The sequence below is a fragment of the Lithobates pipiens genome, unplaced genomic scaffold (genome assembly GCF_037356315.1).
Source record: "Lithobates pipiens isolate NorthernLeopardFrog02 unplaced genomic scaffold, aLitPip1_a1.2 Scaffold_30, whole genome shotgun sequence".
NCBI lineage: Eukaryota > Metazoa > Chordata > Amphibia > Anura > Ranidae > Lithobates > Lithobates pipiens.
The window spans coordinates 76266043-76281408 of record NW_027507791.1 but is presented as its reverse complement, the minus strand read 5'-3'; the positions used below and the strand labels follow the sequence as shown (position 1 = coordinate 76281408).

General features: G+C 41.0%; 1 protein-coding gene across 1 annotated transcript in view; it reads right to left on the bottom strand.

Moving 5' to 3' along the window:
• The window catches only part of HEATR4 (HEAT repeat containing 4), a 59270-nt gene that overhangs the window by 38224 nt on the left and 5680 nt on the right, over positions 1–15366 (bottom strand). Inside the window, exons 4-8 of the mRNA XM_077464474.1 lie at positions 5522–6353; positions 4195–4382; positions 2976–3120; positions 1411–1607; positions 491–634 (exon numbers count right to left, since the gene is read on the bottom strand). Of these exons, the coding sequence (XP_077320600.1) occupies positions 491–634; positions 1411–1607; positions 2976–3120; positions 4195–4382; positions 5522–6339 (1492 nt within the window). The 5' untranslated portion in view covers positions 6340–6353. The remainder of the gene's footprint in view (positions 1–490; positions 635–1410; positions 1608–2975; positions 3121–4194; positions 4383–5521; positions 6354–15366) is intronic.

Genomic DNA, 15366 nt, shown 5'->3' with positions numbered 1-15366 from the left:
CAAAAAATTATATTATATATCAAAAACAAACAAAAAAATCAGTTACAGGGTACTATGGATATCCCAAGTGAGTGATCACTCAAATATTAAACAGTTAATTCAAGTGCACAATGCATAGTCTAATTGTGCGATAACTCCAGTGCTGATCAACTCCTCCTAATTTAAGGTGCTTCTTTTTATGTTTAAGGTGCTTCTTGTATTCACCACCAAGTGATTCCACCACCACCAGTTGAAATGGCCATTAACCAGATCAAATCTGTTTATGCGCCTTTAGTTCATTTAGGATAACCACTCCTTTTAGGGGTTCCACCAACTGCCTCTACAAACAGGAAATAGAAACCTCTCGTGCTAGTTTTTCTCAGTAGTTTCATTTAGCAGCAATCACAGATGCTGACCAAATGAACTCTTGATTTAACCATAGGAAATTACTCATATAAAGTAAATGGTGTAGATAGTAGACACCAATTTCTATTTACAATTTACTACTCACCCATTTCCTGGGGATCAATCCCATCTAGAGGTCCAGCAACGGCAGAAGAAGCAATTGTCACAAGAGCGGAGACTTTGGAGGCTTTGTGGACACTAGCAAGATCTCTTGTAAGCTGCTCCAGGGTGGTCTCTTTCCACATGGAACCTTCAAGGAGCAAAAAAAAGTATTTCATATTGTTATTGCTAACAGAGCTGAAATACAAGTACCTCTGATCCAGGGGTGATAAATTTGACACGATCGAACAATATTATGTGGTGTTCTGCTATATTAATTCTCAACAGATAACGGATATCCAAATGCTATCCCATCATCAACATATCAAATCATCAACATATGGTGACATCATCACAGAAGGACATGAAGAAAGATCAACTAACAGCTTCACCATATACATGGCAGCCCCCACACATTGTGCCTTTCTGATGCTGGACATTAGACCTGTGTGTAATACAGTGGATAAAAGTGAGAATTAAAATGCATTTAGAATTGTCCAGGACTTGCTCAGGCCTGTCCTATCATGCATTTTCCAAAGTGCATGGAATACAGCCGTGTTGATTGTATACATTTGTGTGCAGCCTCCTCCTTGCCAATGTTTCTGGCTTCTCCACCAACCATGCCCACCAATGCAATAAGCAAGCCACTCTGTTTCACCCTTTGTATACTTCTCAAAAAGGAAATGGAGGTTTGCAAAGAGGAATCTGACTACCTAAATATAGCAAAAGGCTGACTAGGAAAACATACTGTCAGTAATTTTATGCTGGAGGACCAGGTAACTATAAAAAGATAGACGATGCCTCTTGGTGTTCAGCTACTGATTTGACAGTGATGGATAACTGTTGTTGCAGCATACCCATGTCCTAATTAAGTGAATTTACATTATTGCCCAGAGCAGCAGCATATTGTATAGGATATATACTCACTTATCACCCAAGCACTCTTCCATTGTGACACAATATTGTGGAGGACTCGCTTCTCACTCCATTGACCATGCTGTATCTTCTTAGACTCTTTGTCTCTTACACAAAAAACAGTTATAGGTCTTTCCCGAGTTCTCCTTCCAACATCATCCACAACTGCTGTTGGCAAGCCAAGCCACCTACGGGGACCCTTTTCAGGTCTCAAAGTATGACCAGTTTAAACAAAAGTAGAAAAGAAATTATGTTTATTGCCTCAGTGCATTGGAAACTAAATGTTTCTACAATGATCTGATACATAGTACACATGCTTTAGGATCTGTAGGTCATTCTGGGGAACTGATTTCTTTTTACTGCAAGCAGATAACACAGCACAGGCAACCTAGGGAACTGACTTCTCTCTATTGCAAATTTTACCCATTTACACGCCTGCTACGCAGCCCACTGGTCAGATCATTGGGTGATGGAAGTGTGACCCTCTGAATGTGCCCTTGTTGGTAGGCACTGGATGGGCTCCGTCTGCCTAACCTCCTGTGCATTTATTGACCTAAGGCCACATACCTTACTGTATTTGACTTCCTACTCTGATTGGCTGAGACACCATGGCACCAGGGCCCTGGCTTGTGAAAGCATCTTGCTACATAGCTCTCCGCCCTGCCCTGTGGTTCCTGCCCCCTTGCCAAATCTTGAATTTTTATTTCTTCAGACTGTTTCTTGATTATGCTTCTCTGCTGTCTGCCCAAATCTTTGACTGTTTTTGGATGACAGTGTGCCTGCTGCCTGCCCTGACCTTGGATTGCCTCTGGATATTACTATCTGTCCACTGCCTGCCCTGACCACCACCAGCCCCTGGACTTTAGTTCCCATACACTTTTGCTGTGCTATATCTCGATCCTCCTAAAGAACCCGTGTCCTATTTTCGATTACCAACCCTTAATCCTTAGGCCGCGTACACACGGGCGGATTGTCTGGCCAACTAAGTTCGTCAGACAATCCGACAGACAGTCCGTCCTACTTTTGAATGAACGGACTTGACCACACACAATGAACAGACAGTCCGCTGAAAGCTTGCGCAATGACGTGTACAGCACGTACGACGGGACTAGAAATACGACGTCCAATACACTGCAATGCAACCTTCGGCCGTGTAAATCCTTTCTGAGCATGCGCCATACTTAGTCCGTCCAACTTGCCTACTCACGAGCGGACTGTCCGCTGAAACCAAGTTTGGACGGACTGTATTACGGAAATTCCGAAAGACTTAGTCCGCCAGACTGTCCGCTGAAAAAGTCCGCTGAAGCCCACACACGTGCGGATTGTCCGCTGAAACACGTTTCAGCGGACTAAGTTGGACGGACAATCCTCTCGTGTGTACGCGGCCTTAGTGTCAACAGGCCAGAAACTGTAGCATTGTGCACCAAGACCTGGGGGGCGACCAACTTCCTTTCAATAGGAATACAGAAGAGGAATATTTATCAATGTTTTCACCCAAAATTCATACCACATTCACCCAAGATTCTATCTAAAACATTGTTAAATAGAACCTTCGATTTCATTCTCAAATAGTAAACTTACTTGGTTTTTCCTCTGCAAGGTCCCATTCATGATAAGATCTGGGCAGGGATTGCTGTACATACTTTTTATATTTATTGTGGTTCTCCATTAAAATGAAGTCCCTCTGTTTTGTACCTTTCTGGTGCACAATTTTACTTGCCCCTAAAACAAACATAAACAAAATAAATTAATAAAAAGACACAGACAGATAAGTGCAGATCAAACTTCTTTCATATATATAAGGCCTCATGCACACATATGCAAAAAAATGCAGCTTTCAGGGAAATTTCATGTTTTTCACCTCTGAACACACCTACATGTTAGCTAATGTGCCCATTAGCACAGTCAAATTGAATCAAGTTCCTGGATTCACCACGGGATAACTTTTAGAGGCAGCAGGAGAGGTGCCCCCCCCCCCCCCGGTCTTTGGATGAATAGGCAGGAAGTCGAGTGAGGGCAAGATTGCCTCTATTTGGCTCTATGCTTGGGCTTAAAGAAAAAATCGTTTTTTTTTAAAGTCAAAGTGGAAAACAAAATGTCTTTTGCTTGTAAAGGTAAATGACAGATTTGGGGTCTTTTTGACCCCAGATCTCGCAATAAAGAGGGCCTGTCATGCTTATTCCTATTACAAGGGATGTTTACATTCCTTGTAATAGGAATAAATGTGATAAAAACAATAAATAAATAAAGGGACAGTGAAAAAATAAAAAGTATTGCGCGCAGAAGTAAATGCGTACATAAGTCGCGCCTGCATATGTAAACGGTATTCAAACCACACATGTGAGATATTGCTATGATCGTTAGAGCAAGAGCAGTAATTCTAGCACTAGACCTCCTCTGTAACTCTAAACAGGTAACCTGTAAAAAAATGTAAAGTGTCGCCTATGGAGATTTTTAAGTACTGTAGTTTGTCACCTTTCCACAAGCGACTGCAATTTTGAAGCATGACATGTTAGGTATCTATTTACGCGGCGTGACATCATCTTTCACATTATAGAAAAAAGTAGGGCTAACTTTAGTGTTTTTTTTTTTAATTCATTAAAGTATATTTTTTCCAAAAAAAATGTGTTTAAAAGACTGCTGCAAAAATACAGTGTGACATAAAATATTGCAACAATAGTCATTTTATTCTCTAGGGTCTAATTTAAACTTGTAAACAAAACGTTCTCCGGAAAAGGCTTGGTCAGCAAGTGGATATGCACTTTTTAAACTGGTTAATTTATATCATGATTTTACCTGAATAAAGTTCTTTCTCAAATTCATTCTCAGTGGCATAGACGTATTTCCCCGCTTTTGGGTTTATTGTGTCTTGTAGCCGCAGTGGAGGTGGTAATTCATAATGCTTGACCACCAATGTTTCTGCTGTCTTGTTTTTGCCACTAACCTCCTTCTTTTCTGTTGGTGATGGTAAATATCCAGGTAAGCTATATGGAAAGAGAGATAATACTGATCTACTGACATCCACCTATAATGTTTTAGGATATTGTATAGAAAGGTCCTTAGATTGGGAAAGCAGTTCAGCTGTGCTAGAACTGGAACATTGGGGGTTATTTACAAAAGGCAAAGCCACTCTGCACTGCAAGTCCACTTGAAAGTGCAGTCACTCTAAATCTAAAGGATAGACCTGAAATGAGGGGAAGCTCTGCTGATTTTATCATCCAATCATGTACAAGCTAAAATGCTGTTTTTTATTATCCTTACATGTCCCCGTCGGATCTACAGCGACTGCACTTCCAAGTGCACTTGCAGTGCAAAGTGGAGTTTCCTTTAGTAAATAACCCCCATTCACTCAGTTTACCTTTATATGGGAGCTCTGTAATTCATTACAGCTAGCCCCACTGTAGATCATCAAAGGGGTACTGGGATGGTACTTTTGAAACCTGTGTTTGTTTCACCAATTACATTGAACTTCCAATTTTTTTTTATGTTTTCCTCTTCCCCATATACATCATTGTGGATTCAAAAGAAACTTGATGCAAGTAGTAACACAGATTACAAGACAGATTTACTAAACAATTCATCATTTTGTTCCTATGCTGCTTTAAAGTAACAGTTACATTATAAAAACCTGCCCCTGACACTTCTTCATCTAACATATGTTTTTAAGAAAAATATGTTTTATCCACTATCATAATTCTATTGCAAATCTTTGCAAAATTGCTCTAGTTGGTTGCCCAGGATTCCAGGAACAGGGATTTTGTATGAATAAAAATACTATTACATATACCATACTAATTGGGAGGCAGCCTAGATGCGCATCTTAACTTCGAGATATACTGATCAACATCAGCCAGTCCAGCAGGAACCAGCTAAATTTCAACAGGTATATGGGTGCCCCTGCTTGACAGAAGTAATTTGTTCACTAGGAAAAGACATCTTGGTAAATTTTCATTGATCAGTGGCTGTAGCCAATTAGCTTCAGCCACTGATCAGTGTATCCTGACAGCAGCAAGTGCTCATGGCCAGCAGATGGCCAGGTTTTAGTTTGTGGCGATTTTGCTTGACAAATATCCCCCCTAAGCTCTCAGCAGAATAAATATGATTATTTCTGTTGAATACTCACTTGTAATAAACGGGAAGCAGTGTTTCAGATTTTTTTTCTTGCATAACAACGTGAACATTTTGCAACCTGGACTTTTCTAATTCATTGCATGCACTAAAGTCTTCTTCAGTAAGGTCGTCCTCACTTATCTGCACTGTAGCCTTATCCAGACCATACTGCTGATAAAATCTTTCTTTGGGTTTCTTATTTTCCGTGGTGTGAGCCAACATACATTGTGATTTAGCTTTTGTCAAAGTCTTCAAAAGAACTTCATTGCTTCTAAATTTTAATTTGTTTGACTCAGAAACAAGACTTGGTTTAAACTTCTCCCTGAGCTTGTCTTTAGCCTGTCCGATTACATCAGATGTTTTTGATTTTTCTACCAGGAAGCTGGGCACATTTTCTTGAGGTGTCTTCCATATACTCTTCCCAAGTATAGGGCAACTTTTTGATTTTATGTCTTTGGAAGGTACAGAGGGATTTAAATGACATATTTTGTGGTGCTTTGGACGTGTGCTTGATCCCCTCTTGCCTTTTGTTTGTGGAATAATGTCTAAGATGTTGTAGATAGTTTGTGGATCCCATTCTTCATAGGGTAAACTGGAAAGGCCTCTGTCCTTTACCACCTCTTTGGAAAAATGAAGGTCTCCAGCTACACTTTGAATGCATTTGGCTTGATGCTTTAAGGAATGGCGGTTTGCTGGGAAGTACTCAGTTATAGGCTGGATAGATGTCGGGTGATGAGATCTGTGTGAAGGTAAGCTGAATTTTGAAATTCTTTGAGATGGTTCAAGGCAAAACACTATCTGATGACAATAGGTGGTGGAAAGTTCCATCATACTTAGCAATATCCCTTAAAAAAATACAAATTATATTTAATATCCTTGTGGCCAGATATTTTGAAATGTATTTACTTTATGTTGCAACAAAGTGCTTTAACCACTTGCTTACTGGGCACTTAAACACCATTCCGCCCAGACCAATTTTCAGCTTTCGGTGCTCTCACACTTTGAATGACAATTACTCAGTCATGCAACACTGTACCTAAATGAATTTTGTGTCCTTTTTTTTCCCACAAATAGAGCTTTCTTTTGGTGGTATTTGATCACCTCTGGGGTTTTTATTTTTTGCGCTATAAATGAAAAAAGACCGAAAATTTTGAAAAAAAACGCATATTTCTTTTTTTCTGTGACAGAATTATGCAAATTATTAATTTTTCTTCATAAATTTTGGCCACAATTTATACTGCTACATTTCTTTGGTAAAAATAACCCAAATTAGTGGATATTATTTGGTCTTTGTGAAAGTTAGAGAGTCTACAAGGTGTGGTGCGAATCGCACAAAATTGATCACATCTGATGTACTGGTGGACTATCTCGCTTCTTGTGACCCGAACAAGTCAGGAAAGTACAAATACCCCCCAAATGACCCCTTTTTGGAAAGTAGACATTCCAAGGTATTTAGTAAGAGGCATAGTGAGCTTTTTGATGTTGTCATATTTTTCCCACAATTCTTTGCAAAATTAAGATTTTTCATTTTTTTTTTCTCCACAAAATTGTCATTGTAATAGGTTATTTCTCTCACATGGCATGTGTATACCACAAATGACACCCCCCAAAAAATTCTGCTACTCCTCCTGAGTATTACAATACCACATGTGTGTGACTTTTTCACAGCCTGGCCACATAGAGAGGCCCAACATGCAGGTAGCGCCATCATGTGTTCTAGGAACATAAATTACACATCTAACTTGTTGACTATTTATTACACTTTTGAAGCACCAGGACAATGACACGTGACACTGATGACAGATGGCACTGATACGTGGCAATGATGACACTTATACGTGGCACTGATGACAGGTGGCACTGATGACAGATGGCACTAATATGTGGCACTGATGACAGATGGCACTAATGTGTGGCACTGATGACACGTGGCACTTATACGTGGCACTGATGACACGTGGCACTTATACATGGCACTGAAGACACGTGGCACTAATACGTGGCACTGATGACAGATGGCACTAATACGTGGCACTAATACGTGCCACCGATGACAGATGCCACTAATACATGGCACCGATGACGCGTGAGACTGATGACAGATGGCACTGCTAAGTGGCATTGATGACACGTGACACTGACAACAGATGGCACGTGACACTGACAGGTGGCACTGATGACAAATGGCACTGATACGTGGCACTGATGACAGATGGCACTATGTGGCACTGATGACACATGGCACTGATGACACGTGGCACTGACGACAGGTGGCACTGACGACAGGTGGCACTGGGGGCAGGTGGCACTGGGGGCAGGTGGCACTGGGGGCAGGTAGCACTGGGGGCAGGTAGCACTGGGGTGGATGGCACTGGGGGCAGGTAGCACTGGGATGGATGGCACTGGGGGCAGGTAGCACTGGGGTGGATGGTACTGGGGGCAGGTAGCACTGGGGTGGATGGAACTGGGGTGGATGGCACTGGGGTGGATGGCACTGGGGCAGATGGCACTGGGGCAGATGGCACTGGGGCAGATGGCACTGGGGTGGATGGCACTGGGGCGGATGGCACTGGGGCAGATGGCACTGCTGGGGCGGATGGCACTGCTGGGGGAGGATGGCACTTTTTTTTTTTTTACTTTTTTTTTTTTTTCCTTACTACAGGCAGAACGGCTGCCGCTGCAGCCGTTCATCTCTCCCCTCTCACACTGTCTGTGCGAGGAGGGAGAGCGGCGCTGAGAGATGATCTCATATGTTTACATATGAGATCATCTCCCATTGGACATGCCGATCACGCTGTAAACGGCCGCTGTGATTGGCCGTTTACAGCGATCTGTGTTTGCCTGTCCCCGGGGGACACGGCGAACACAGAACTTCCGCGATGCGCGCCCGCGGCGGCGCGCATTGCGGAAGTAAACATCAGGCCGTCCAGGGACGACCACCCGGACGAACGCGCCTGCTCTACGGCCGTCATTCGGCTATAGGGCGGGCGCGAGGTGGTTAAAGTAAGCTGATTAGTCAAAATCTGAAATGATCGTATAAATTATTCTTCAGGGTGGCTGCAATTTTTTTACACACTTCATATACAGTACTAAGAGCTGATTTTAACAAACTTTGTTGCAAATTTTTACCTGTTTCTGATTTATAGAAATATCTGTTTGTTTCACTATGCAGACAGAATCTGAATAGGAGGGTCCAATTCATGAAAATTAGCTTGTGCACTCTGAGTGTTTTGATGAGAAAAGCTGAAGGGTTGGCATCCCGTTAGAAATATCTCATCAAAACTAAAAAGTCCTATTGCAGGTGATGCCTAAAGCCCCGTACACACGAGAGGACTTATGTCCGACAGACTTCCGAAGGAGTTCCGTCGGAGTTCTGCCGGAGTTCCGACGGAGTTCTGACGGACTTTTCGGCGGAGCGGACTTGGCCACACACAATCACACTAAACTCCGACGGATTCGAACGTGATGACGTACGACTGGATTCGAATACGGAAGTTCATAGCCAGTAGCCAATAGCTGCCCTAGCGTCGGTTTTAGTCCGTCGGAATAGCACACACACGAGCGGAGTTTTCGAAGGGACCCGGGTCCGGCGGAGTTCCGTCGGGAAAATTTGAAGCATGTTCCATATTCTAAAGTCCTTCGGACTTTGGCGAGTCAAAAGTCCGTTGCAGCCCACACACGATCGAATAGTCTGACGGACTCAGTCCGTCGGACTTTGGACGTTGAAAAGTCCGCTCGTGTGTACGCGGCTTTACAGTTGGCTTGTATCTTAGTGAATACTTCTGGGGAAATCAGTGAGCCAATCACACAAGCAGTGAAAATATAAAGTGGGGGATGTTACTGCGCTAACTCAAGATAGTGATGAAAGATAAACAGCTGCTACATGGAAATATCACCAAAATTCAAAAGCAAAGGATGGTATAAATGTAGCACTAAACCATAGACATTAAATAATGTGACCAAATAATGTATAAAAGTGATCAGAACTAAATAGTGAATATTAGTCCCAAAAATAAGTACAACACAGCATATGAAAAATTAGTGAAAACACAAATAAGGAAGTCCCAATGGTGAAAAATTCTTGTGGAAAACATATAAAATTCCCCCACAGAAAATGGTTGTTCAGACGTGGGATACAGAGGCCTCAGCAAGCATGTAAAACTTCAGAGATAGTGTGTCCTCCACCCAGGGTAAGATATGTATACTCTTACCGGAACAGGTGGACTCGAATGTCAGTAACAATGAGTCAACAAGGCAAGGATAGCCGAATCAAAAATCCAGGGGAACTCCAGGGATGGATCCAGGAAATCATACTGATGATGGTAAGGTTGGAACTCAGATGTTAGACCGCCAAACTGGAAAGCCAGAAACTTTCAGACTGGAGGAGAGAGCAGTGAGATGACCTGCTTAGTCCATTACTGGTCCTTCGCTGACCAATCACAGGCTGCAGGCAAGGATCTGACTTTGGCTGCGTTGCTAATGGCAGCAGAGAAAAGTTTGGGCAACAGGCCGGCTGGAGTGCGTGGAAAGCTTTTAAAACGGTAAAGCACTATTGTAAGCTTAATTACCTTGCATGTGGGCGATGTGAGTGGAGGCCAATGGTAAATTAATAAGGATGGAGTATACCTTGTGATATGAGATGCCTGAATAAGTAGATAAGCCATACGAAGGAGGAAAATATAAAGAGGCCAAGCAGAAGATTGATTGTAATCTAAAGGCGTAGATACTAAGCCTGTAAGGTGAGGGTACAACTGGTGATGGTGACAAGAGGATATATATATATATATATATATATATATATATATATATATATGTGCACAGAGGTGGATAACAGTGAAAATATTTACCTTAATTTATCCAGTGATATCACAGCTCATGGATTGTTTTTTTTTTTTTTGCATGATCGTTCTCTTTTGCACGACTGATTGGAATTTATAAGGACACCGTGTGCAATAAGAAGTATGTTGCACTTTATTGCTAGTTTTAATGCATATCCACTTAAGCCCCAGACCAATTTGCAGCCAAAGAACCAAGCCCCTTTTTGCGATTCGGCACAGAGTCACTTTAACTGACAATTGCGCAGTCGTGCAACGTGGCTCCCAAACAAAATTGGTGTCCTTTTTTTCCCACAAATAGAGCTTTCTTTTGGTGGTATTTGATCACCTCTGCGGTTTTTATTTTTTGCGCAAAAATAGAGCAACAATTGTTTAAAAAATGCTATACTTTTTTTCTTTTTGCTATAATAAATATCCCCAAAAATATAAAAAAAAACATTTTTTTCCTCAGTTTAGGCCAATGCGTATTCTTCTACATATTTTTGGTAAAAAAAAATCACAATTAGCGATTATTGATTGGTTTGCGCAAAAATTATAGCGTTTACAAAATAGGGGATAGTTTTATAGCATTTTTATTAATATTTTTTTTTTTTACTAGTAATGGTGGCGATCAGCGATTTTTATTGTGACTGCGACATTATGGCGGACACATCGGACATTTTTGACACATTTGTGGGACCAATGTCATTTATACAGCAATCGGTGCTATTTAAATGCACTGATTCCTGTGTAAATTACACTGGCAGTGAAGGAGTTAACCGCTAGAGGGCAGTGTAGGTGTTATGTATGACGTTATGTGTTTTTTATTGTGGGGGGCGTGGCCTGGCATGTGACGTCACTGATCGTCTTTCCCTATAAAAGGAAACAAACGATCGGTGACAGCCACAGTAGGAAGCACGGGAAGAGGTTTGTTTACACAGACCTCTCCTTCTTATTCAGCTCTGTGACCCGATCGCGGGACACCAGCGGCGATTGTGTCCACTGGTCCCGCGGCCATGGTCACGGAGCTCAGGACCAGGTCGGGAGCCTGCCGCCAGCGCATTTTTTTTATATATACAGTATATTCAATTTTTGTATATGCACATTGGATATAATTTTGTATATGCACATTTGATTTTTGGTATAGCGCTGCACTTATCTTGTATCATTTTGTATTTTCACATATTTTGGAAGTGTGGGAATGGCCGGCAGCTTTTTGGGTATTATATAGCAGCTCACAAGGTTTTATCCAAATTTGCAACAGAATCTGTGGCCCTAATTTTCATTTTCCTTCTACATTTTCCAAAATTTGAAGCAAAAAAAATGTTTACTATCCTGGTGCTCCTACGCCTCCAAAAATGGCATAGGTAGTCTGGAGATTAGATGTGGAATTCATGCCTTTAGAAAGCCCAAAGATGCTTTTTTGGCTTTTGAGCCTCTCTATATGGCAAGGCTGGGAAAAAACCTGCCACATGTGGTATCCCCAAATGCGGGAGGCATAGCAGAATGTATTTTTGGGGTATAATTGTAAGTATGCCATTGCTATGTGATTGCTATGCTATGAGATTTAACTTGTTAAAATGATGCTGAAGAAGGATGGTGGTGTGTCACTCAGTAGCAAAGCGGCACGTGTTGAGAAGCACAACACGGTAAGACCATTGTGGACTGTTCCATGGGAGATGTCTCTGGAGAGCATGCTGAAAACCACTACACGTTACACAAGCTAAGGACTATGCCACAGGTACTGGTTCGGAAGCACATGTTGGGGAGCCACACACGTTAAGACAGTTATGGGCTCTTCAATAGGAGCCGTGTCTGAAGAAGGGTGGTATGCGCCTTTTAGGCGCAAAGCGGTTTATGTTGGAGCTGCCTCTCACTCCACCATGAGGACAGCCACGAGGACCTGCTAAGTATTGCTTGTATTATATTCTGATCGTATGCTATGTACTCTTGTAATTTCTATGGATACCTTATGTAAGCTTTCTTATTTCCTTGGGAAATAAATGAGATTTGATTGATCTTAGACCGTGTATTTGGTTTCATAGCTAACTTTGTGATATTGTAATATTAACGATAGCATGTGCTCAGAGTATTAATAGACTAACTAATCTATAGGGACTAGACAAATTAATGCATAGCTGATAATAATAGTTTGTGTTGATGAGTTACTTCATTTGGCACCCCAGAAAGGCGTGTAGAAGGTATTTTTACACAGAATCCACAAAAACCTAATGTATTTTTGTTTCTGAGTCCCTGTAAGCACGAATCCTCAAAGACACCCAGACCTGAAAATCATCTCTAGCGTGGACAAGATTGGCGCTGGCTCGCGAATTCTGAAACCACGCTTGGATGAGCATGAAAATTCTGTGAGATATTTCACCGGTGAAACGGACGCGTAGAACCTGGTGAGAACTGTGGCTGATATATGTATGTACGTTAATGTTGTATTGTGCTTTAGGCCTGTAACCAGAGGGCAAGTTGGCTCACTGCGAGTTAGAGATCGATCATCCCTGGTTATGTGATATAACCGCAGATTGACAGGATAACCATACAACTTTGAGGAAAAAGTGGAAATCTCCACGTGAGTGTGAAATAGCTCTCTGTTCCAATAGAAGTTCCATGTGGCCTGCAATTGGAGAGGAGAGCATTGATTAAGAGTGTGTTCTCCTGAAGAAATTTGTGGTTAAACGGATTTGTATTTGTTTTTTCTTTTGTGTTTTTGGGTTTGTTGTGGGACTACAGGTGAAAGCTAGCTTCTAAACAGCTTTATCTGTGTCTTTGTGTGTGCTTTGTATCTGTTCGTCTAGTGTATTGCTAAGGCAAAGTGTTGGTTAGAGATTGACAGGAATTACCATACATCTTTGAGGAAAAAAAAAAAAGTGGGGGAAATATAGGTTTTTATTTCTACCCACGTGAGAGTGAAATAGCTCTGTTCCAATAGAAGATCAATATGGCCTGCAACCTAAGGCATTGATTAAGAGTGTGACTTGTGTCTTAGAATGTGCATTGTGTCTTGTATGCTGTAGAACCACAAGTCACTGTAGGTTTAAACGGTTTGCATCTGTTTTTTTTTTTTTTTTTGTTTTTCTTGTTTGGTGGTGGGACTACAGGTGAAAGCTAGCTTTTAAACAGCTTTATCTGTGTCTTTGTGGGTGTTATCTATCTGTTCATCTGTGTCTATTGTCTAATCAACTGGTTGAGAAACTTTAGTGTGGGTAGTCTAATTAGCATATCAATGGAAGCCATTGAAGGTTTCATTAGCAAGCATGGTGGTATTAGATCTCAATCTACACAAGAGAGTGATCTAACACAACAATTTAGTGAACTTTTGAGACAATGTAATACACATAACGATCTCATAAGTAATAAGTCAAAAAAGGCAGGAAACAGAGAATAGCCAATGCCTTATGCATGCTAATCAGAATGAAAGAAATTGCGGAACAAAAAGAATTAGAATGGTTTGCTGAAAGAAAACAAGAAATGGAACAAGTAAGAAATATATTAATGGGGATTGAAAAGGCTGATGCAGATGCTCGAAATCGGATTAAACAATTAGTGACTGAGAAATGTGTATTGCAACAAAGATTAGATGAATTAGAACAAACGTGGAAATTAAGAGAAAGTTGCATTGCCTCTTTGAATAAAAGGAAGGAGGAGAATTTGCAGTTTATCACACTGCTTAAGGAGGAATTACAGGGTGCACAAGCAGACATAATGGAGTTATCCTCCAAGCATGCAATAGCCAAATGTGCAATGGTGGAGATACCCTCCGCGCATGCTCAGTATACGGAAAAGATAGAAGGGGAACATGAAGAAAACCCGTATGCTATTATTACTGCAAATATTACTGTGATGGGAATCGATGTGGAAGAGGCAAAGAAAGGTGCGATAACTGCACTTGAAATTGATTCAGGAGTTGAAACAATGAAAACTTCTGATGACTCCTCAGACGATGAAAGTGTAAAGTCTGTTCATTCCAATCGCAGTAATATTATCCAGCAATGTGCGTTTCCAGCGCCCTATGCTCAAAGAAGGGCCTATGCAGGAAAACCAGAGCTAAAATGTTTTTTGTGTAAAGGGGGGGGGGGTCACATCCCAAAATATTGTTGGGCAGCGAATAATGATATCAAAAGGAGATCATACCCGAAAACGACCCCAAGGAGTTATGTGTGTTATTCAGCCAGGTGGGGTAACCATCCAAAGCATGGGACCCATAGTAATCAAACCCATTTCCTGTGTAAGATCCAAATGCGGAGTCTACAAACTGAAAAGCAATATGTAGGACAGTTGCATAAAGTCAAAATGGAGGTAGCCGCATGGTTATTCAAATATAGCGCTGGGGAAAACAATGTTAGCAGAACTTAGTGAGCTACAGGCATGGTAAGAATATTCTGGTCAATGTTTCCCTGCTATGAAAAAGGTTTGATGTGAGTTTCAGGTTCAGAATATGATAGAGAACCTTGATATATATATTTTTTTATATTTTCAAGTATAAACCTCTGAATTGGTATTGTGTTTTTTTCTGTGGTTAAAAGATGTTTCTGTTATGAGTATTGTTTTTTGTGTTTCTTTACTCTTCTCTTATTTTCAATTTTTGTAGACTTTTCCTGAGTAATATCCTATACTGCTGCTTAATATAAGAATTGTGTGTAATCACTGTCTGTGTGTTCCTTTTCCAGAGACCAGGGAAGAAGTTAAACTGGTTTGGATACTAATATTTGCGTTTGTTTGCAGGTCTGTCAAAGTGAGAACAACAGTGGGAAAATATAGCAGAACAGGGGTTAGGTTATTGCAAATGCATATTTGATTATCACATGGTACCATGAGCTCATTAATTAGTAATTGTTTGCAAACAATGAAAAATAAATAGTACTAAAGAGTTATAAATGAAGCTACAATGTTTTGATGAGATACATATGCTTTTTTTTTTTTTGTTTTTTGTTTATTTTTCCCATTAACTAATTGTATTTCAGATCGGAATGAGCACTCTTCTCAGGAGAAAAGTCCATGGATGTTGTTAACTAAAAGTTGAGTGTTTGTCAGT